General features: G+C 51.0%; 1 protein-coding gene across 2 annotated transcripts; it reads left to right on the forward strand.

Annotated features, from left to right (window-relative positions):
• The first annotated feature begins 2,981 nt into the window (after positions 1 to 2,981).
• On the forward strand, positions 2,982 to 20,614 carry CBX6 (chromobox 6). Of its 2 annotated transcripts, none has more exons than XM_065833194.2 (5): positions 2,982 to 3,104; positions 3,242 to 3,285; positions 3,466 to 3,531; positions 3,727 to 3,793; positions 11,934 to 20,614. In XM_065833194.2, the coding sequence occupies exons 1-5, from the start codon at positions 3,036 to 3,038 to the stop codon at positions 12,906 to 12,908; spliced, it is 1,221 nt and encodes a 406-aa protein (XP_065689266.1). In that variant the 5' UTR covers positions 2,982 to 3,035; the 3' UTR covers positions 12,909 to 20,614. The 2 variants fall into 2 exon arrangements, with proteins under 2 accessions (XP_065689266.1, XP_065689275.1); XM_065833203.2 differs by having other exon boundaries at positions 11,988 to 20,614.
• The last annotated feature ends 1,046 nt before the right edge of the window (positions 20,615 to 21,660 follow it).

Raw genomic sequence — 21,660 nt, forward strand, 5'->3', positions numbered from 1 at the left:
CAGTCAGCTCTGAGGGGTCTGTCTTTGCTCGTCTCTGTTTCAGAGTTGCAGCTGGGAAATCTCACCACATTTTGACCCAATGACCACAGCACTGAGGGTTTGCTCAAGGGGCTGAGGTGTGTGCAGCTGCACCAGCTCCCGGTATAGGCGAGGGAATGACCGTTTCTTTACAGAAATCTGCTGCTCCTGACAGCAGCCTCCTCAGAGCAAGCAGCAGCAGAATTGGCTGATCAACCCTTGGAGTTGTTCTAGTGAAGATAAGTGCTGCTACTCCTGTCAGGTCACAGGTCCTCAAAAAATGAGCCTGGAGGCAGCTACTGGCTTGGAGCAGGTGAGTTTCCTATTATCAATGCTATTTAAAAAATAAATAATATTCTTGCACCTACTGCTCTCTACCTACGTTCACACAACACCTACCAGTGATTCTGTTGAGAAAGGTCTCGTTGCTCCCACAAAGCTTATTGCTTCTGTGCTCTGGTTTGTCTGTGCTAGCAAGAAGTGCTATGGTGCATCCTATGGCACCATGATCTTGAGGGCAGTGAGGTGCCAAAAAAATACTCTATTTCAGTGCTTGTAGTGAACAATAGCTGTTCTGGGAGTGCTATCTTCCGAGGTTGTTTTGGGCTTAAGTGTTTTACTGGAAATGTGAATGAAACAAAGGAAATAACCAACAACGCTCTGAACAGCTGGATACTCTGCTGCTATTTTGCTTTCTGATAGTTCAAGTTAGATGAAAGAGCCTGGGGCTGGGCAATACCTGTACAACGGCTGCTTGCTGTGATTTGAGCAGCTTCTGTGGCAGGAAAGAAGGTCCTGCTGACAGGTGAAAGGAGAAAATAAGTGGGAAGAGCACATGGAGTTCTCTGAAATACTGCTGCCCCTTCTGGTCCATGGATTGGGGTTGCCTTGTGTGCCTGCCCTGAGGTGAGGTGTGATGCTCATCAGATGCACATCTGTTTGGGGACAAGGCCACCAATCACAGCTGCTGCGTGTTTGTGCAGCTGTGTCAGAGCTTTCCCCCCATTTTATATTTGGGAGTGCCTGCTCTATAGGGTGGATGATACTGATGTCTGGAAGTTCAGTTATTTGCTGCTCAGCCACAAGTGTAAAAGCAGTAGTTTAAACAAATTGAACAGTAAGAAATAAGCCAATTTAAATGTGGATGGTGTTAATGAACACTTAAGGTGCAAAGTTAAAAGCAGTTTAAAAAGTGAAAAGCAAAACACAATGGGTGTGATCGACTTGTTCTTTTCAAGTCACCTTCTGACATTTAAAGAACTGAGATTAAAAAAGTGGTCCCTAGAGAAATGGGGCAGTCCAGAAAGACTTGTCCCATTCCAGGTGAGAGTCTTGAGTGATCTCCCTGGGGTTTTGTTCTCAGTTGGCCTATGGTGGTAAATACCTGAGAAATGGCCTCTTGCATGAAGTGAGTGATATGACCTAAATGCAGAATTACCAGTGGTGAAGTACTCTGTGGTTCACTCCCTGACCACGGAAACACGGTGTTCTCTGAATTATTCTGATCTGAACCAGGGCCTGTGTGACTGTCCGTTTGACAGCTCTTCTCTGTCAGCATTCAGCAACCTCTCTATCCACCCCCCTTTGAATGAGGATGAGGTGGTGGGGAATGTCTCCTCTCTTGAGTCACTTTGACCAGAGAGCTTGCGTTGGCTGCAACATTTCAGCTGCTAAGGTGAAAAAGAACAAAACACTGTGACAGATCTTGCCTGAATCACAGGCAGTGATGAAAGGGCTAGTTCTGCCTGCCCACCTTGGTTTTTGGGAAATACATCCCTGCTGGTACTGATATATAGAGCCATTTCCAGAATATTCTCCTTCTGGGTGGAACTTTGGAGCTGGAAAGGAAAAGGGAATGACAAATGGGGCTAGCAAAGGCCCCAGGGGCTACAAGTGCTCCCTGCCAGGCTGGCTGAAAAGCAGGTAGCTGTGAAGTGCCCGTGCTCTGCAGGCAGCTAGTGGGGTGAGAAGGCAGCAAAAGCAGGATGACCATTGCCTACAGCCCTCATCACAGTTCCCCTTTTTCCAGAGGGCATAATTCTGAAATGCACCCCCTCCTCACGCAAAAGCGGAGCTAACGCAGGAGAACACGCGGCTCTGCTGTGTGCCAGGCAACGCAGGGCGGTGAGCTCCACATGAAGTCAGCTGCAGGGCCCTGAGCTTCCATTTTGAATCGCACAGAATTAATTGTGACTGAGGTTTTTTCTTTCTGCCTTTTTAGCACCTGCAAGAGAGTGTAAAGCACACTGCAAATTAAATAGGATTTTGCAGTAACACTCAGGGACAGGGAATTCCTTTAAGTGACTTAACATTTTTCTATTTTTTTTAAAGGTTTATGTAGCACACTTGGCCCATTTACCTTGCAGTATCTTATACTGGTTCAAAAATAAGGCCACATAAAAGCCCCAGCCAAAAGGGGGAAAAAAAAGAAATAAAAGGTTTAAGCGCCTTTATTGTTAGTTTTTGCCTCGGTAAGTACTTTAAGATCGCCTGCTCCCCCAGTGCCACCCCGCTGGCTGGAGGGGAGTGACGGTGCATGTGTGTGCAGAGGCAGCAGAAAGGCTGCGCGGCCCCCGCTGCCGCCATTGTTTTAAGTCAAAAAGGCCCGCTGGGGTGGGAAGGGGCATGGCGCCACGGCCGCCATGCCGAGGGTCTGCCCGGCCGGGTTTCCCGCCCCGCTCCCCCGCTGGCCCCTGGCTTCGAACACCGACCCCCGGCGCAGGGGCCGCGGGTCACCCCCCACAGGCGGTCCCGGCGGAGCCCCCGCCCTCACACCCACGGCCGCGCGGCCCCTTTAAGGGCTGGCGCCTGCGCGCGCCCCCTTCGCTTAGCAACCGCCCCCTCCCCACGGGGGAGCAGCAGCAGGAGGAGGGTCACGCGCGGCCGCGGCGGGAGGGGGCGCGCGGGCGTGCGCGAGCCGGCGGTGGCACGAGGAGGGCGGGGCGGGGGGCAGGGGGCGGGGCGGCGCGGGCGGGCGGGATTATTATGGGCTGTGGGCGCCGCCGCCGAGGAGCAAGATGGAGCTGTCTGCAGTGGGGGAGCGCGTCTTCGCCGCCGAGTCCATCATCAAGCGGCGCATCCGAAAGGTGAGGGGCCGGCCGGTGGGGGGGCGGCCGTGGACCCCCCCTTTTCCCCAGCTCCCTGCCACCGGGCCCCGGCCGCACCTCTCGCCGGCCCACCGGGCCCCCGCCTCATCCCTCTTCTTCCCCCCCGTGTGTTGCAGGGGCGTATCGAGTACCTGGTGAAATGGAAAGGCTGGGCCATCAAGTGAGTGCATCCCTGGGAGGTGGTGGGAAAGGGCTGCCGCGCCCCCGCCGCCCTGCAGGGGCCGCCCCCGGGGCTGCGGGTGGCATGGGATGGGATGGGTCTCTGTGTGCGACCGCGGGGGGATTTGGGTGCTGACCCTTTCGCTTGTGTCCCCCCCACCGCTGCCTGTGCCTCTGGCAGGTACAGCACCTGGGAGCCCGAGGAGAACATCCTGGACTCCCGCCTCATCGCCGCCTTCGAGCAGAAGTAAGTGCTTGGCCCCCTCGCCGGGTTGAGGGGGCTGCAGCAGGTTTGGCTTTGGGTGGTGGGTGGATGAGCGGGAAAAGGCGTCTGAGCTTTTTTTTGTGTTTTTTTTTTTTTCCTCCTCCTTTTAAACTTGTATTTTTCTCTTTCCCCCTTGGGGAAAAGTTTTAACTTCTTGACAAATTTGACCCCCTAAAGGGAACGAGAACGTGAGCTGTATGGGCCCAAGAAGAGAGGACCTAAGCCTAAAACTTTTCTCCTGAAGGTAACTCTTAATTAAATAACTTAGGCCTTGCCAGATGTCTCTCAGACCTCACTGGTTCGTGCCCTTGGAAGAGCTGGATGTTCAAGTGACTTGTGCCTGGCTCTGGGAATGCGGGGACAACTGGCCGGGAGAGCGGGTGGGGGGGCGGGGACACAGAAGCGTGCGAGGGGAGAGCATGTGTGCGTGCAAGGGGTGCCCCAGCAGGACGGTCGGTACACGCGGATGTGCACAGGGAGGCTGCAATCTCCTTTCCAATATCCTCTGCCTCCTTATGGCCTTCTGCTGCTGCATTGGAGAGCTTGCCTGCCCCGCTCCTTCTTTCTTTGGCGACCTGTCCCATGCAGCCTACATCCTGCAACTTCACAGCACGCTGAGCGATGGGGCAGCTGTGGTGGGAGTCCCGTTGCCACTTGTGCCCCTCTGATCCTGTTTCAGGATGTAGGTGTTCCATGGGAGTTTCATGAGGGGTTCGTGTTTTGATCTGTAAATTGCAGGCTTGTTTTGCTTTTTTTTGGGGGGGGAGCGGGGAGGAGGAGTGTTTGACCTCTGTGTAGGATAGCAGCTGAAGTTTCCACTTCCCCTCTGACAGACCCAGCATCTCTGCAAGAAGGTATTGTCATAGCATCTCTGCTTGCTTACAGTAAACAACAAGGAAGGTAGTCCACAGTGCAGCCCCCTCCCCCCCCCATCCCCCAATTTTTTTAGTTTCTTGTCTAATTAAGAAGTTTGGTAGTTGTGTGATCACTATGGGAGCTCTGTGGATTTACTAGTCTACAGATGAAACTCTTTGCTTTGCTCTCCTCTTTCCTCCTTCCCTCTTCAGCTATCTCAATCTGACTTTCAAATGAATATAGAAATACCATACACCTTTGTACAGTTAAGATGGACGAGGGAGTTCACAGCCTGGAACAGCCAGGCTGGACCCTGTGGTAAGGCATCGCTGTCACTAAGTCATCCTATGGCTTTGGGCAAGTCATTTAGCCTTTGTGCATGTTTCCCCATCTGTGAAACAGGTTAATACTTTCTTTTGCCTGACAGTGGTAGGAGCTTTACTCAAGTAAGTGCAGCACTTTAACCGTATGAGCACCGGAAAGAGCGGTGAGGGGTAGAGTGTCACCTCTGCTCTGCTTTAAGAGGACATAACGAAGCATGTGGAAGAAATGCAGGAACAGGCGTATTCTGATGCTCTGAGTAAAACCCCATGGAACTGTAGCAAACCCTAGAAAGTCCTGATTGGACAGTTGTTCTCCCTCATTGCCTGTTTTTCTGCTAACAGTTTTCTGTAACTGCAGGCTGAGAACTACAAACAGAACTGATATGTACTACCTGTTATTCTTCAATCAGGAAACTAAACTAGTTGGTTTTTCTCTTTCTGGCAGTCATGCATTACATGAAACCCTTGTGTTTAGGTTTCCAACAATGCAGAGGAACGCTTAAAGGGAAACCACTACCTTAAAATAATTCTCTGCTTGATTTAAAATATACTGGTATTTGTAACACCTGACATTGTTCAGAGCAGTAGAGGAGTGTTTATGGTGTGCTTTTAATATTACTGTGTGTAATCAGTTTGTTTTCTTTTTGTTTCTGAATGTGATATGGCAAAATCCACTGCCAGTTTTTCACTCCTTTAAAAAAAACAAAACCAACCCCCAAACTCAAAAATAAAACCCACTCATTCCTCCTCCTCTCCCCTTGCCCTTTAAAGCCCCCCTAAATTTGGAACCTGAATTATTCAACAGCATCCTTTGAATCACGTCCCTGACACGTTTCTGTGGCACATCTTCCTTCTGCCAGCCTCTCAAATGCTACTGAAAACCCATAGGTTTGCAGAGCTGGCTCGGCACTTTGCAGAAGATGGATCGCGACAGGGAACAAGATGAGCTCTCCTGAAGGCTGATGGCACGTTGTGGGAGAGGCTGGCAGGGCTGAACGCTGCTGCTTGGTTTGCAGCTCTGGGGAGCAGAGCTGGTGAAACTGTTAGCACTCTGACTTGCTGTTTTTCTGTGACTTCAGATCCTACCCTAAAAATAACACCCCTGGGCCAGGCAGCAAGAAGTAACCCTATCTCAGCTATAGCCCTATCTGAACTTGTTTGAGCTCTGTTCAGGCAAACCACTAGAAGCATGTCTGAGACCAGTGTGATGGCCTGTGTCAAGCGCATCGCTCAGTCAATTATTCTAACCCGCTGAAAATGCAGGTTTGACCTCTGCCAGCCCTGCAGCACCAGTGCTGCTGTGGGAGGAGCGGGATTTGGTTCTGCCTTGTGCTTCCCTAACGACGTTTTCGGTTCTTTCAGCTGCAGAATCTCTTGCCAGTGAGAATTTCAGAAGCAGGGGAAGAAATTTGACTCTTGCATCCCAGAGGGAGTCTCTGGAGTTGGCAGTTAGAACAATATTCTTTTTGATCTGTTAATTGAACAGATTAGGCCTGGATGCCATGACGTTTAAGCAGGACCCTGGCCTGGGACTGCTTTGGTAAACTAGTCTGGCCTCAACTCGGTGGTTCGCTAGGATTTTTTGTTTGTATCAGTGCTCAAATGTAGGCTTCCAAGCCTCCAGTGATGCACTGAAATAAGTGCCTTGATACAACAGTCAGTCCCCTGGCTTGTGTGGATGTTTTAGTCTGCAGTTGGGGCTAGGTTTATCCTGGGATTAGTCCTCAAAAGCTGCGGATAGGCACCATGGGAGATTTGTGGAAAGCATTCCAGCAGGTTAGTGGCCCACACCTTTGGAAAAGCTTTGAAAAGCTGCATCTTCAGCCACCTGCTGCCTTTGTAAGCCAGGCTTCTGTTGCTGAAAGCTGTCTTAACACTTGCCCTTTTGATCAGGCTGTAAAAGGAAATTACAGTCCAGGCTTTCTAATATCGTTATCAAGATGGCCGGCGTTGAAAGTGACCCCTGCAAACTCCAACTGCAAAGTTTTGGGCAGGAAATGGGTCTTTATCCTCTGCATACTAGGGGCAGACTTTCCCACAGCTGAGACCGAGCTTGGTGGGAGGTTGTAATTCTTGGGAGGCTGCTGGTATGCTGCGGGCTTTGTGCTGAGCGTACAGGGAATGGAATCCTTCACCTGAAACGGGCAGCACTGTATATAAGGCTCTTACCTTGCTACTTATGTGTCTGGCAGAAGTCATCCTTGAGGACAGACCTGTGAGCTGGAGGTCAGAATGGAAGCTGGTGTGAGGCTAGAAAGAGATGTAGCCCGTGCTATAGTGATCTTCCTCTTTCCCCCTGCTCGGGTTGCTCTTTTTGCTCTTCCCTTGGCTCTCTGCTGAGAGGAATGCAAAACTCGCCAACTAATCTAATAAAGTCCAGCAAGTGCTATTAAGAGACAGAGGCCGCTCTGCGTGCTCATTGGGTGGGTAGTGAAGACCCCTGGTCGGGGTGGCTGTAAATACTGAGGTGAAAAGATGGGAGAAGCTTAATGAGGATGAAAAGATAACAGAGAGCAAAGTAAGGGAAGGCCTTAGTGGGAGACCGGGGGAAGATGAAACCGAACAGCATGGTGCTCTGTCGCTTCGCCCTTTCTTGAACTCTGAAGTTGGAGCTGGCTTTCTTTTGATCTCCTCCCTGTTCGTAAATTATCCCCCAAGCAGTTTGAAAACAAGACCGTTCCCCATCCAGTAGGGAAACTTTAGTTTATGGCAGTTGTTGCTTGGGAGAACTGTGCTATGAACTGGCTTGCTGTTGCCTTGTCACTTGGAAGACTGCAAGAAAGAGGGCAATAAAAAGGCAGAATGGCAGCCAAAAAGGGGAAAGAAGAGTTCTCGCGAATGCCATTTGGAGCAAGGACTGTGGGAATGCAGGTGGAGAATAAAAGACAAAGCAGAACCAGTAATTTATGAGAGACTAACGCTACTATGGTGCAGCAGTGCTACTGGAAATGACTTGATTTTGAAATAATTAACTAGAAATCTATTGCCTTACATGGTCTTTTTTTTGTTCTTCTTCCAAATTGCAGAGGTTTTGATACAGATCAGGTAAGGGGGGCCTTTTCTAAGCACGTGTCCACGTACGTGCTTGTGTGCCTCAGTGCGTTAAGGGAATGAATGAACAAATATGCTTGCTGGGCCTCAGGGGACATTTATTCAGAAATAGTAGGGAACAGGAGAGATATACTAGTTCCCAGGGGCAATGAGGGAAAGCTGTACAAGCTAAATAAAGGTGATGCATATCCCAAAAGGGAAGGGGGGGAAGGGAAGCAATCCTAGCAATTGCCTTGCTCTGGTGACAGAACACTGCAGCAAGCCTCCAGAAGCTGCATCCTGATGTAGGCTGAGCTGTAAGCAGAGAGTGAATTACTCGTGTACATGCTGAGTACCTCTTCAGCAGTGAGCAAATCCTGCAGGTGAAAACAGCAAAATCCAGAGAGGTAGTTTCCATTCCGAAAACTTCTGAGTTAAGCAGCAAGCTGTGGTGACAGAGCTCAAATAATTAAATGGGTTTGTTTTTCAAAGACCTCATGCTCACGTGGTTCATGAGTGTGATCGAGTAATGGATCCGTAGCAGGGAGAAGTACGTTTCCAACAGATAAAACTGAGTCCTGAGTCTTCTCTTACTTAATGTAAAGTTGGAAGCAGGTGAGGGAGAGCCCAGAAAATGTGCTGTCCTCTGCAGGGAAGACTTGAGTTTGTATAGTTAATGCCTGAATAAACCTGATCCTGTGGTAGGAATACTGAGCTTTGCAAGTGAGAGGGCTCTGGGGGCTGGTCTTAGATAAAGCATCTGATACTATTTTTCTTGAAACCTTACCTGGAAAAACAAGCTCGAGGTAAGCTGCATTATTTGCATATTGCTCTTTGGAACTCACATTGAAGCTGGCCTCTGGGGACAGCAGTGCAGCTCCTGGGGGGAACTGTTGGGTCCTAGCTTACCCTGTCTCTTAGAAGTCTAGCCAAAGAGGTTGATGGTGCATGTAGTCTACCTGGAGACTATTGAAACGAATTTAATCAATGCAGAGAGCTGAAACATGAGTGAGAAACAGCTTTAGCAGGTGCCCCAGAAGTAACTGGAAACACAGACATAGCGAGTAGAAGAGACCTAGTGGTTCTGGCACACAGGTGAAGTCCTAGCCACGGTGCTGTGCTAGCTGCCATGTAAGCACAAAACCAAGACAGGTCTCTCTGTCAAAATGGGACAGGAGCTGATTAATGTGCACATGCTGAGAAAGTAAGATCAGCAGCAGTATGAAAGTGGCTGGGCAGTGACCATCCCAGCATTATCACTTTTCGTTTAATGTGGTTGATGGGAAGCTTTGTTGAGGAATTTTGGTGTTTATAAGGCAACTGTGGCTCTGGGGAAATGTTGAGGGGCACATGACCTGCTGCTTTCTCACATGGGTGATGGATGTGGGCAGGCGGCAATTAAACTATTCCAAGCAGAGGGGCACAGAGGGGGCAGAACTCCTCACTCCAAGCCATGATTACAGGGTAGGGAGTTAATCTAGAAGACAAGCGGTGTTGGCAGCAGGAGGGAGCCCTCAAGGATGCATATGTCAATCCACTGAAGCTGTGGATCAGGGTTTTTTGCATCTGTCTGTACCTTCAGCCTGGTTTTCCTGAGGGTAACCAAAAGGTAAGAGCCTTTTGGAATGGGACATTGTGTTGCACTTTGCTCTCCGCTGAGCAGTGATAAGTTGGCGAGAAGCCCAAAGCATGAGAGCAGCCATGCTGGAAGGGCTGGCTGTGGTGGGGAAGGGGGAGAAAAAGAAAGAATAAAGTGGTTAATCACAAGCTGTGCTGGTATGTAATGTCAGAAAGCAAACTGTAGCTTGTCTTGGTGTCTGCCGTCTGCTTCAGAGTGACCTGTGAAGACAGGGAGCAAGCGCAGCCCTAGATGTGCATGTCTGTGCCTGTGACCTCCTGACTGGATCTGTGGAGTGTCTTAAGTTGCAGATCACTGGGATGGTAGAGGGAGAGCTGATGCGTGGTGCAGGGAGTCTCTGGTGCTACTGCTGTGCTCCGGCCTGTGGGATGCCTGGAACAGGAACTGGGTCTAACTATTCATTTTCTGAATACTTTGGGCCGTAGAGTAATGTGTGAGGCTGAGCAAAGAGAAACTGGCTGGACACTGGGATGCTCCCTGCTACAGCAGGATGTGTTGGGGTTTGCCTGGGCTGGGGGTGCTTCCCTCTGGATAGGTAAAACAGCCCTGTGCAGCCCAGGATTAAGGTGGAGAGTGCCTGTGACTGCCTTGGCAGTCGTGTTACTCGTCTCTATTTATTTGTCAGTCACTAATACAAAGTCTTGAGTCCCTGGTGCAGTTAAGCCTTCGGTCTGCATTTTCACATATGGTTGGGGAGGGAGGCCTCATCTTTGTAGTCTTTTTAAAGCCAGGATACAAGTAGTACTGCAGGGCATGATCCATCATCAGCCAGGGAGGAACAAAATGTCTTCACATCCCTGTTCTCTCCTCGTTCAGGATCTCCTGCAGTTCCCATGGGGATCTCAGTGGGAGAAGAGGGGCACAGGATGACAGGAAAGCTCTGGTGATGTAGGGCCAGGGCTTTGAGCTTATTGTGCAAGAGCTGTCCTGGGCCCCTCGCTTAGATCGGTTAGATCCCTGCCTTTACATGCACTTTTTTTTTTTTTTCCCAGGCATTTCTCTGGTAGGAGGCACAGCCTGAAGGGTGACAAAGGGGATGGTGTTGGAGTGCTTAAGCTCTTAGCTGGCAAGAAGCCATCTCGATCTTGGCGTGCGTGTCGGGGGGGGCAACGGGATGGAAAAGTTGGGGAGGAAAAGCAGCTGTCTGCTTCCAGCACTGCAGTTCTTGATGTGCCCACGAGATGGGGGAAGCTGCTCGCTCAATGGGCAGTCGGGGCTCGTCTGTCCCCTCCAGGCCTGGGTGACCTCTGCCTGTGACCGCTGCTGAGAGGGATTAAGGAAGGGGGTTTATTTGGGCAAGGAGTAGGGTGCAGGTGTCAGAACAACTGTACTGTGACAAGGTGTGAATGTAAGAGTGTACTCTGGGTTTGCATGCCCACAGGGTCTTCAGGTCATACTGCCGCAGCTTACCCACGAAACGGTTGCTCCTGCTGCCAGAAAATGTTCCTGTCTCTAGTGCATGAACCAGGGTGGGCTTTGGCACTATATCTCCAAGCTCCAGAAGAGCTTAAAAGTCTTGTTCACCTTCTTTGGCTATCAGAGAGGGCTGGCACCAAGCAGTTGACAGTGCTGTTCCTGCTCAGTTCCATTAGCAGGTTTCAAACAAGTGTGGTGTTCAAAAGAACAATCTCCTCTTCAGAGGTGCAGTAAAACTTGTTTGAGTTCCAGCTGGCCTGGTCTCTGGCATTAAACACTGGACCTTACTCCCACAGCAGAGCTTAGATACGCGGTTTGGTTGTAGTCTCTAGTTAAAACTAAGTTTCAGGCCACTGCATTTCTTGTGTTTAGCTAAAACAGCTCCATCAGACCACCCTCTCCCATACCCATCTGTGTACCTCAAGGCCCCCTTCCTACCATGCTTTCCAAAGCAGACGAGTTTGGTTGTGGGAGAGGAAGAGCAAATCAAGTGCATTACTGTTCCTCTCCCCCTTGTCTTGTGCTCATTTTGTAGAGGACTGGATACAGTCTACTGTCTTGGACTAGTATGTGATTTTTAGATGCCAACTCAACAGTAACAGCCCCAATACCTAGGAGGACTCTTGCTGGTTTGGCTGGCAGTGGAAGGTTGTGCTCATTGTCTGATGATGACTGGGAGGGAGCCTTGGAAACCATTAACTGTAATCCTGAAACATGGCTGGAGGGTGGCAGTTTCCTCCTGGGGTAAGCACATGTCAGCAGGGGCAGTGCCCAGGCATAACAAGCTGCCCAAAAAGGATGCAGACAGTGCCCCGCGCTAGTGTGGAGGCTGTGCCGTAGCTATCAACAGTGCATATGTGTGTTTGTCATTAATGCAGGTATAAATGTGACACGGCATTGCTGGTAAGTGCTTGTCCTGAGGTGAGCAATGCCCGATTTGAGATCTGACTGCATGTTACCATTTGATTGCAGGGTGACAAGCTATGGCAGATGCTTTTCTGTCACTCTACACTAAGGACAGGGAATAGGAGGAAAAGAGAGACAGACTTGCAAGTTGAAAAAAAGTTAGAGAGAGGCAGCTTCTCTGACCCTGTTTTTTTTCTCTCTCCCCACCACCGCAGGCTCGGGCCCAAGCGGAGGCCCTCCACATTGGGGATGTACACTTTTCTGTCAAGCCTGGTTCTAGCACCTCCTCTCCCAAGCTCCACTCCAGCGCCGCGGTGCACCGGCTCAAGAAAGACATCCGGCGATGCCACCGCATGTCCCGACGTCCCCTGCCCCGTCCAGACCCCCAGAATGGCGGAAGTGTGGGTGGTGGGGCTGGCATCCGGCCTCCCGTCTCACCCTTCTCGGAGACCGTCCGTATCATCAACCGTAAGGTGAAACCCCGTGAGCCCAAGCGCAGCCGCATCATCCTCAACCTCAAAGTCATTGACAAAGGTGGGAAGCCAGCCAACGGGGCTGGGGGCCTGGCTCGGCCCAAGATCCCGTCCCGAAACCGCGTCATTGGCAAGAGCAAAAAGTTCAGCGAGAGCGTCCTGCGCACCCAGATCCGTCACATGAAGTTTGGCGCCTTTTCGCTCTACAACAAGCCATCCACTGCGCCTGCCCCTTCTCTGGAGGGCAAAGGGGAGGCTGAAGGCTCCCAGGCAGCCTCCTGCGGGCTCATGATGGGCTCCACACCTTATGATGCCCCCAGCTCTAGCTCCTCCGGCTGCCCATCACCTGTCCCCCACTCCTCCTCTGACCCAGATGATTCTCCTCCAAAGCTGCTCCCCGAGACCCTCAGCCCGGCCATCCCCGACTGGCGTGAGTCGGAGGTCCTCGACCTCTCGATCCCACCAGAGTCAGCCGCCACCAGCAAGCGTTCTCCCTCAGGAGGGTGCAGCGGGGGGCAGACGCCCTCCTTGTCCCTTTCCTCTTCTGACCCAGAGCAGGAGGCCGGCGATTGGCGTCCCGAGATGTCCCCTTGCTCTAACGTGGTGGTCACAGATGTTACCAGCAACCTCCTCACTGTCACCATCAAGGAGTTCTGCAACGCAGAGGATTTCGAGAAGGTGGCGGCAGGCGGTGGTGGCGGAGGAGGCAGCAAGTGAGCAGCCAGGTTCCCCCCAGCTCCAGGGGCATGGGGGGAGGCGTACCTGTGAGAAGTTGTGGTGCGAGTGGCTGTCCTTGGTTCTCTCCTTCTCCCCTTGGCTGTCCCTCTGCCCTCACTGCCACCCTTCCTTCTCCTTTCCTCCTGCCCCGCTCCCTCTTGCCTGGAGGCTGGAGGGTGTCAGTGGGGGGGAAGTGGGGCACCCACTGTTCCTGGGTGTCCCTGCTGCTCAGAGGAGAGGCAGGGAGGGTCGTGGTGGGGCTGGGGAGTGGTTGGTTGTCCTTGAATGTGGTGTTGTCCAACGGGCGGTGAAGCCTTTGGGGATGAGGGATGGGTGACAGTGTCTGTGTGCCTGTGGGGGTGGTGGGGAAGGTGCTCTTCCCTCTCCTTCCCCTTCCATCTGTGACAAGAAATCAAGAGGAGCTCTAGACCCTTGAGGGGAGGATGTAAGAGGCTTGAAGCCCTTGCCCACACCCCCCAAATCTTCTCCCACAATGTGCATGCAGTCTCTTCCATTCCTATGTTTCCCCCTTGCCATGACTTCAATCCTGCCATCCTTCCGCTTCTTGGCTTCTGGCCTGGATCTACCATCTCCTCTGCTGTCCTCATGGCAGTGGTTGATCCAGATGCCTCCAGAGCAAGGGGGAGAGGGGCAGGTGAAGCGTCATACCTGGAAGGTGCTTGAGACAAAGCTGGGGTGGCGGGGTGTGCCCCATGCAGCATACACCCTGTATTGGCTTCCCCTTTCCTTTGACTATTGGTGCTACCTTGGCAGTTGTATGGGCATTTTCAGGTGGCCTGGTCCCTCCTCCTCTCCTACATCTTCCAACTTGCTCAGCTTGGTAGGGGGAAGGGAAGAAAAATGGGAGCCTGCTTCTGGCCCAGATCTTCCTCCTGGTGTTCATCACTTGCACTTGCTTGAGGGAGAGCCCTTCCCCCGGCCTTACCATGGTGGAAGTGGGCCGTGCATCCATCTCTCAGTTTGGGGAAAGCTAGGCCAACAGCGTGACGCTGCCCCAGCCAGGTGAGGCTGATCTGCCTTGCACATGGGCTTCCTCCAACTCCTTTTGCTTCCCCGGCTCCCTTGTAAGAAGGAATGGATGGATGCTAAGGTGGGTTGTTTGCTCTTCCTGCTTCCTTTCATCTCTCGGGCTCTCCCTTCCCTGTGGTGGATGGCCTGGAAGAGGGTACTCCTCTGTCATTTCAGCATCTGAAATGGCCCTTACAACTGTCAACCAAAGGTGCTAATAAGAAATAACTGTCTCACATCGTACATGTGTGCGCTGGATCTCTTCCCCCAGAGCTCCTGTGAGCTGATCTAGAAATTTCTTCTCTTCACCCCTAGCAAGTAGGAGCGAGCAAGACCACAGCTTGCCGTTCTTTACCCACAGCTCCCTCCTTCCCTGGCCACCCTTGTTCACATCCAGAATAAGCTCTCTTTCACCTGCCATTTCTGGCTTGTTTCATTTCTGCATGGGTCCTGAGCTTCACAGTGAGATGTTGTTCCTGTGCTCTCCCTTCTGCCCCTACTCGCACAGGGCTTGGCCCATAGGGGCGAGGAAAAGAGGTGCTGATCAGTTAAGGGAGAGCCTCACCGTCTCAGCCCTGTCCCCTGTAATTTGGGATAGGCAGAGGAGTGTTGCTTATACATAACATGTTGCAGAGGTGAGAAGGGTGGAAAAAAGTTCCCCTGCGCTGGGGCTCAGCTACTTACAAACATGCCCCAGGTGGGTGAACATGAGTGGAATTATCCCCTCTGGTGCTTCCACACGAGGATGCTCCGGAGCTGCCGGTGGAGAAGTGCTCTCGTGTGGAGTAGTGATTTTTGTGGTTTCGGTGGTCTGAGGGTAGAAGGGAGGCAGTTTGTGGGAGAGAAGTAATATTTGTCTGCCCAAGGAGTGTTGTTGGGACGGTAGGGGAATAGACCAGCTTCTGACCTTAATTAGGGCTTCTGTGCCCACAGCTTGTCTCTTCCCCGCCTCCAGCGCCTGGGTTGGTGTAATAAAATCCTCGCTGCCTTCCCCACAAGCCTTGCCTCGCAGCGGGTGGAGTTCAAAGCCGTGGGGCACAGAGAATTCACACCAGCTGCAGCCAAGCGTCTGCACAGACAGTCCGAGGGGGATTCCAGGTGCTGTTAGCACCACCCTTTGCACGCCTCTTTCTTTTTCTTTCCTTGGTTATAGAGCTTTGTGGACTCTTTGGGGATGCTGCTGCATTCACAACTGAAGCTAGGGATAGAGAGAAGGAGATTTCCTCGATCCATTCACCAAGCTAAGGCTTCCTATAACTTGTTGGACTTGTGTGCGTGTCTGTATTAATACCTGCCTGTATTTTTTTGTGTCTTTATTTTGCATCTTTCCTGTGCCTGGCACACCCGGGGATCCCTTATTTTAGCGTAGCCTATCCATTTGACTGCAGCTTCAAAGATGAGCAGTTTGTAGGCATAGGGAAAAGCTCTTTCTTAGGGAAATCTCGAGGAGATTCTTCTCTACTCCCCCCCAACACCTTTCTCAACAAGAGCTAGTCTGTGGCTGTGAGATAAGAGGAGCTCCTTTGTGGGGTGGATGCAAACTGGCCAGTCACTTTAGGTTGTTAAGTTGCTATTTGGTGTGTATGTGGTGGTGTGTTTTGTTTCGTGGTATTGAGGTTCTGAAAAAAAATATTGAAGTGTTGAAGTGGGAGATAAAAGGGAACTTTAATAGGAAACTCTTGATGTGTTTTGGCCAAGATGTGTTGGCTTGGCAGAATTCTTTTCCCCAGTGTCTCTTGTATGGTGTTCTTTGGGGGCAGGGGACAGGAATTGTTTAATTGAAGGGTTTTTGCCTTTCTCCAGAGTGACAAGCAAGGGGACTGTCTGTGAAGAGCAAAACAGTGGGTCGTTGTAGGGATACTCCGTGAGGACCTTCTTCCTGTGGCGAGGAGACGAGGGGACTTGTTGCGGCAGAGGAACTCGTGCAGTAGATCCTCTTTGTGGAGGAAGAAAGGAGTATGATCCGGCTTGCAGACACAGGTCAACTGCTTGTGTGACAAATCTCTCCCTGGGTGGGTCACCAGGTGGGAGAACCAAACCCTGAACCTCTGGATCCTAAATGAGGATCCCATGCTGGTTCGAGTTAGACGTTTGCTAACTTGAATGCAGCAGCAGCCTCAAGTTCCCTCAGGTGGACAAGCCACTTGGGGCTGACTAACCTACCTTCGTATTCACGTGGGTTGCACTCCTCCTTCTGAATTTTTGCCCTTGCTCCTTAATGGAGGTGGGAAAGAAGATCCATCCATGCCCTTTAAAAAAGGGCATGGGACTGAGGGAGGAGTTTATTTGAAAGTATCCCCTTCCCTTCCCCCTAACCCCTAGAAAAAGAAACAAAAACAGGGAAATATTCTCTGTGTCTGTGCCATGTTTGTTCTCTTGTCGTCGTGTTTTTAGAGGAGATTTTATGATGGAGTGGAAAAAGTGAAATGATTAGTTTTGCATAAAAAAAGAAAAGTTTAAAAAAAATTTCTACAGGGAGAGAGTGAGAGAGAGTTTAAAAATGAATAATAAATGCAGTGATTGCACAAACTGTAGTGGTATTAGATGGTCCTTAGAGAAAAGAGTATTTTGTAGTATCGAAGCATGTGTGTCTGGGATGGTGTTTGGCTTGCTTGAACTGGACGGAAAGGCATTCTGGGACTGAGCAGCGATCTCTGAGCTGAGAAGGCAAGTTGCATGTTGGAGGAACCCTGTCTACAAACCCTTCCCGTCCTTGCCTCCTAAGTGTTGGAGTGAGTTCCCTTCCCTCCCATACCTCTCCTGTGAGCTAAGGTGGAGTCTCCAAGTGGTTTTCCAGCTGAGCAGCCCTCAGAAAAGGCCGGTTGCATTCTGCCAGAACGTGGATTGGGCCAGCGACATGGAAACAGTTGACTTACTTTGTATGCACAGCAAGCTGCTAAGATTTGGGGTTGGCATGTACATTTCCTTGCCAAGTCACTGTCTCTTCTCTTTTTCCCTCCCCCATATCCAAGTGGGATAAAACACAGTGGGCTTATCTCCCGGGAAGCAGATATGCCTCCCCTCTGTAGGGTCTCTTAGCTTCTTCTAGCATCAGGTGGGGAGTGGCATTTTTCCATATAGGATTCACCGCATCAGGACAGAGAACCAAGTCTGCAGTCCGACATCCTATCTCTGACAGCTGTTGGATCTTCAGAGGCAGATGAGAGGGCTGTCTTGTGTGCTCTGAAGGTGTTGCCGAGTGAGGAATGACCCTCTTCTTGAGGCCAGCAAATGCTGGAGGTTTTGGGGAGTGCCCCGGCAGGACTGTGCTCGAGTAGGGCAGCTGCCTTCTGCTCTGGCTTCCTGCAGGGTGGTGGGGAAGAGCTGCCCGAACGTTTCTTCAAAGCAAGAAGGCAGCTCTTGTGTGCTGGCTTCCCCATCCAAGATGTCTCTGCTGGGCATTCATCTGGTAGGTAGGGTGACTGCAGGGAAGAGGGAAGCCACCAGATGTTGGTGTCTGAACAGAAGGTGGCAGGCAGGGGACACTAGGACAGCTTTTCTTGTCTGGACTTCTCTGGTGCCCTTGGCTTTGTGGTGGCAGGTGACAGATGTCTCGATGCCTCCCATAGCCTGGGCTGCTTATGGGAACTTCTTTTCCCTCTGCCCATTGAGCTCTGTCAGTGCTTCCCATGGCCTTCAGCTTGGAGCGGCAGCCTCCTGTCTCCTGCTGTCTACTCGCTGAGCAGAGCGGGACTGGGGAGGCGTGAAACTAATGAGATGCAAGCTCCTTCTGGGATGGAAAACAGAGAAATAGTGTGGTGAGCAGGCCCAGCTGTGGTGAGCCACTGCTTAATTTCTGTTTTCAGAAGAGAAAAGGAGCATTTCTCTGCGTCTCCCCTTACTGAAGTTCCCAGGGAGATTTTATGATATAAAAAAAGAAAAAAAAAAAAAAAACAAAACCCCACAATCCTACTTTTTACCAGGTAGGAGCTGTCTCTGAGCTGAGTCTTCCTAGGGATTTCACTCCCTTTCCCAGCCCCTCTTTGTAGAGGAGGTTTTGGCAGCTCCCGGTGTTTGGAGATGGTCACCTTCCTGAGGACCTCCTGGCAGAAAGAGGTTACCGTGCTGAAGGATGATGTCCCAAGACCCCTCACGCTTCTGCCCACCTCCATTGTGGCATTAATGGGGCTTCTCAGGAGCAGGTCCTTCTTCCCAGGGAGGTGTAACAAACCTGGAGTGCGTGTCTGGCTAAGTGCTTCTTTTTTCCCTTTGCCTCCTTCCCCACCTTCCAGCAAGACCTTTTTCCTCCTTGCCTGGCGCATCCTTTTACTCCAATGTCGCTTGCTTTTGCTGCATTTTTCAATCGCCCAATAATCGTGCAAGAGCTGGGATCTTATTTACTTTTTATACATAAATATATAAATATAAAAGAAACCTTCCCCCCATCCCCTCTTTTCTCCCTGTCTCACCCCCCACGCAGCCTTCCTGATGTCTTCTCTGAAGGCGGTGGTGCTGTAGAGGGTTGATTTGGGGCTGGGGATTCGGTGCCTCCTGGGTTCTGTTCCCTCTTGGCTTGCTGTGGCCTTTCTGCCAGCCGTGTCACTGCCCTCTGCCTCCATCTCCATCACGCGAAGGGGGTGGTGGGTGGATGGGACCATCCTGCCAAGGGTGCTGGCAGCCCGACCCGGCGATGTTTGCACAGAGGAGCGCCAGAGGAGTGCCGAGTACTGCTTCAGAAATCCCCCTCTCCCTCTCCGTGCTTCCTTCCCAAGGTAACTCCAGCAAATATCTTAACTGCATCAATGCTTTGGGGTTGAGTGAATAAGTGGCTTCATTTTCTTCTGTTTTTTAGGTCCTTCCCCAGAGTGCAATGTGTGTGGTTTCTTTTTGGGGGTGTAGACGGGAGGAGATGTTTGGAGTCTTATCTCCATCCTCACCTTTGCCCTTCCGTCCTCTACTTCTCTCTCCTTTCGGAGTTGCCCTGTATCAGGCTGACGCATCTAGTGGCCCTGGTCTGCGCAGGGCCAGCATCCTTGGGGTGCCCTGTGTCCCACCTGCCTCGCTCATAAGGACATCACAGAGCCCTGACCTCTTCTTTCTCCCTTTCTTTAAATTTCTCCTTCCAGGAATGAAGGGAGATGTAGTCACTTTGCCCTTCCCATATGTTGGTGGGCAGCTTCTGGCAGCTCTTCTGTCCCTTCCAGCTTCTGTATGGTGGGAAGTGATGGTCTCCAGGGCCGTCGGAGGGCATGGTGCTGGGGATGGAGGAGTGGGGATGTCCTCTGTGCTCCCAGGTCGAGCAGGGCAGTGGGCAGCAAGCACCGTGCTACAGCATGGGGAAGAAGCAAGGTGACAGAAGAGCAGCCAGATGCAGTCAAGGTGGATACCAGTGTCAGCAGCAGCTCAGAAAATAGATGTATCTGATGGGAGGGAAAGGGCTTGGTCAGGATAAGTAGCTGAAGTGTTAATTCCCATTGCAGGGCCCTGGTTCTTGACTTCGTTCTTGCTTAGCCAAGCACTTAGAGCTTGCACTAACGCGTGGGAGCACGGCTGGGTGTGCATCAAAGCACTTCATGGGGCTCTGGGGCATTGTAGGACTAGCAGGGCCCCATCATGCCCCCAAGCAGCCCCCCAGCTGTGCCCTGCTGTTGGGGGTGCTGAGGTTTTCTCCTGGGCAGAGCAGCGGGTCAGTTGCTCTTTAGCTGTCCTAGAGGGAACCTGCTGCTTCCAGCCCTGGGCTGCAAAGGGGGATGTATTCTTAGGTCAAGTTCTCAAACAGAACAACAAAAAAAAGTACTCATCGTGGTGACTTTCTTCAGGAAAAAACTTGTGCCCATGCCTTCCCTAAGGTAATCAACTTGGTTATGTTGTCCTCTCTTCCTCTTATCCTCTCCCCTGCCATTAAGCCTTGTATGCTCAAGAATAGAGGACTATTCTCTATTTTGGGATTTTTTTCCCCCGTTTGTTTGCTTTTTGGATAGAAAGTTGTCCGATGGTGGTGGAGGGCAGGGGCCTGCCTCATCTGTTCCTTCCTTTCACCTTCCCCAGTGCCAAGCTTAGGCTCAAATCCTGAAGATTCCTGCAAATACTGAACTCCAAACAGGCGAGTTACCCCACTGAGCTCTGTGGTACTCGGGTGCTTCAGATTCTGCCTGTGCTTGAGTTCTGGCAGCATCAGAGCCTTATCCTTTCTCTTAGAGAAGGTCAGACCTAACTCCTAGAGTGCTGAGGGTTCTGGTGCAACCCATCTGGTTCTTTATTTCCCCTCACCTGGCATACAGAGTGAAGGTGGTAATTTTTTTTTTTTTAATTTAAAATAAACCTAAATATGTATCTTGTAATTTTTTTATTTTGAAAAAAATGCATTTAAGGATTGTGCACGGATGAATTGTATATCTATATATTTTTTTTTTGTCTTGCAATTTTCATTTAAATATAGTGTTTGTTCAGTTTTGTTTTGTTTTTTAATCCAGTTCCCAGCTGGCTAAACTCTGTCTAGAGCGGATGGGTGGGAGGCGTAGCCACTGGAGGGGTGATTGAATCAGCCCTTCCCCTGGTGCTTCCCACAAGAAAATGGTTTGCTCCAGGTTTGGGGGTGGGGGTTGTGCTGATTACTCTTGTATTCTTGTACATTTTTGTTCTTTCTGCTGCTCTTGGATATTGTATCAATGCCAGAAATGGGGAGTTAAAAAAATAAAAAATAAAAATTAACCCCAATAAATTGTTACATTCCAAAACCTGTTGTCTTCTCTTCCTTGCTTGGGCTGGGACTTGCTCGAGGTTTGAGTGGCCTGCGGAGCTGGTAGTGAGATCCTGAAACACCCACCCTAAGCCAGCGTCAGTCAGAAACTCACTTAGTCTCTTCTTGCACACTGTGGGTCAGTTCTGGTTTGGGTCTTCAGACCTTTGTGAACACAGAGAAGCTCTGACAACGTACAAGTAATGCTGAGGGAAGCAGAGGTGGGAGCACTTTGGGAAGGCAAGTGGAGTCTGAGCATCTTCCTCCACTGTGCTTTGGAGAACCTACCATGAGCCTCACACATCCTTTCCTTTTAAAAATGAAATGGGATCTGAGCACGACCTAGCACTTTGTGGCAGAAAAATGCTTTAGGCTTTTCCCAACTCCAAAATGCATGCCTAAGTGCACTTCATGACATGCTAATCCACAAAATGTGGTGAAAAATACTCTTAATGTGTGCAATCAAAGCCCCAAATTCACTCCATTAGTCTCTAGCCCATGGAAGCTGTATTAAAAGGTTACAGTGAGATTTTGGGTGGGGAAGTGCTATTGGTGTGAGATGCGATAGGGGAAGTGGATGGATTTTGGGTGCTGAGGGACTCCAGGCGGGTAGGAGAGAAGAGTGGGAAGTCAGTGCTTCTGGGTGCTGGGAAAGGGCAGCAGCTGGGGACAGCTGCAAGGTGTCACCATTGAGATGGCTGTGACTGGAACACCCTGGAGAGAAAGGTTGGGCTGAGCTGGGGATTCCTGGGGGAGGGTCACTGTTTGGTCAGCTGAGGCCAGAGGTTCTTCAGATGCCTCCATGATTTCTGGAGCTGGAGGAAGGCTGGAGAGGCAGATGCCAGCCTCGGCCATACACATCCAATGAGGTCCTGCACGAGTGTGCTGGTGCAGGTAGATCTCTTATCAGGGGTGAGGTGACACAAGCCTCATCTGCGGGGCTGTGGGACCTGATAACAAAAGAAGCCAGGATTTCTATGCTACGTGGAGTCTGCAGATCCCTCAGTGAGATGGACTGAAGGCTCCTGGTCTAAGGAGGAGGTG

This window comes from Patagioenas fasciata, chromosome 1 (genome assembly GCF_037038585.1).
Source record: "Patagioenas fasciata isolate bPatFas1 chromosome 1, bPatFas1.hap1, whole genome shotgun sequence".
In the NCBI taxonomy this organism is placed as follows: Eukaryota; Metazoa; Chordata; class Aves; order Columbiformes; family Columbidae; genus Patagioenas; species Patagioenas fasciata.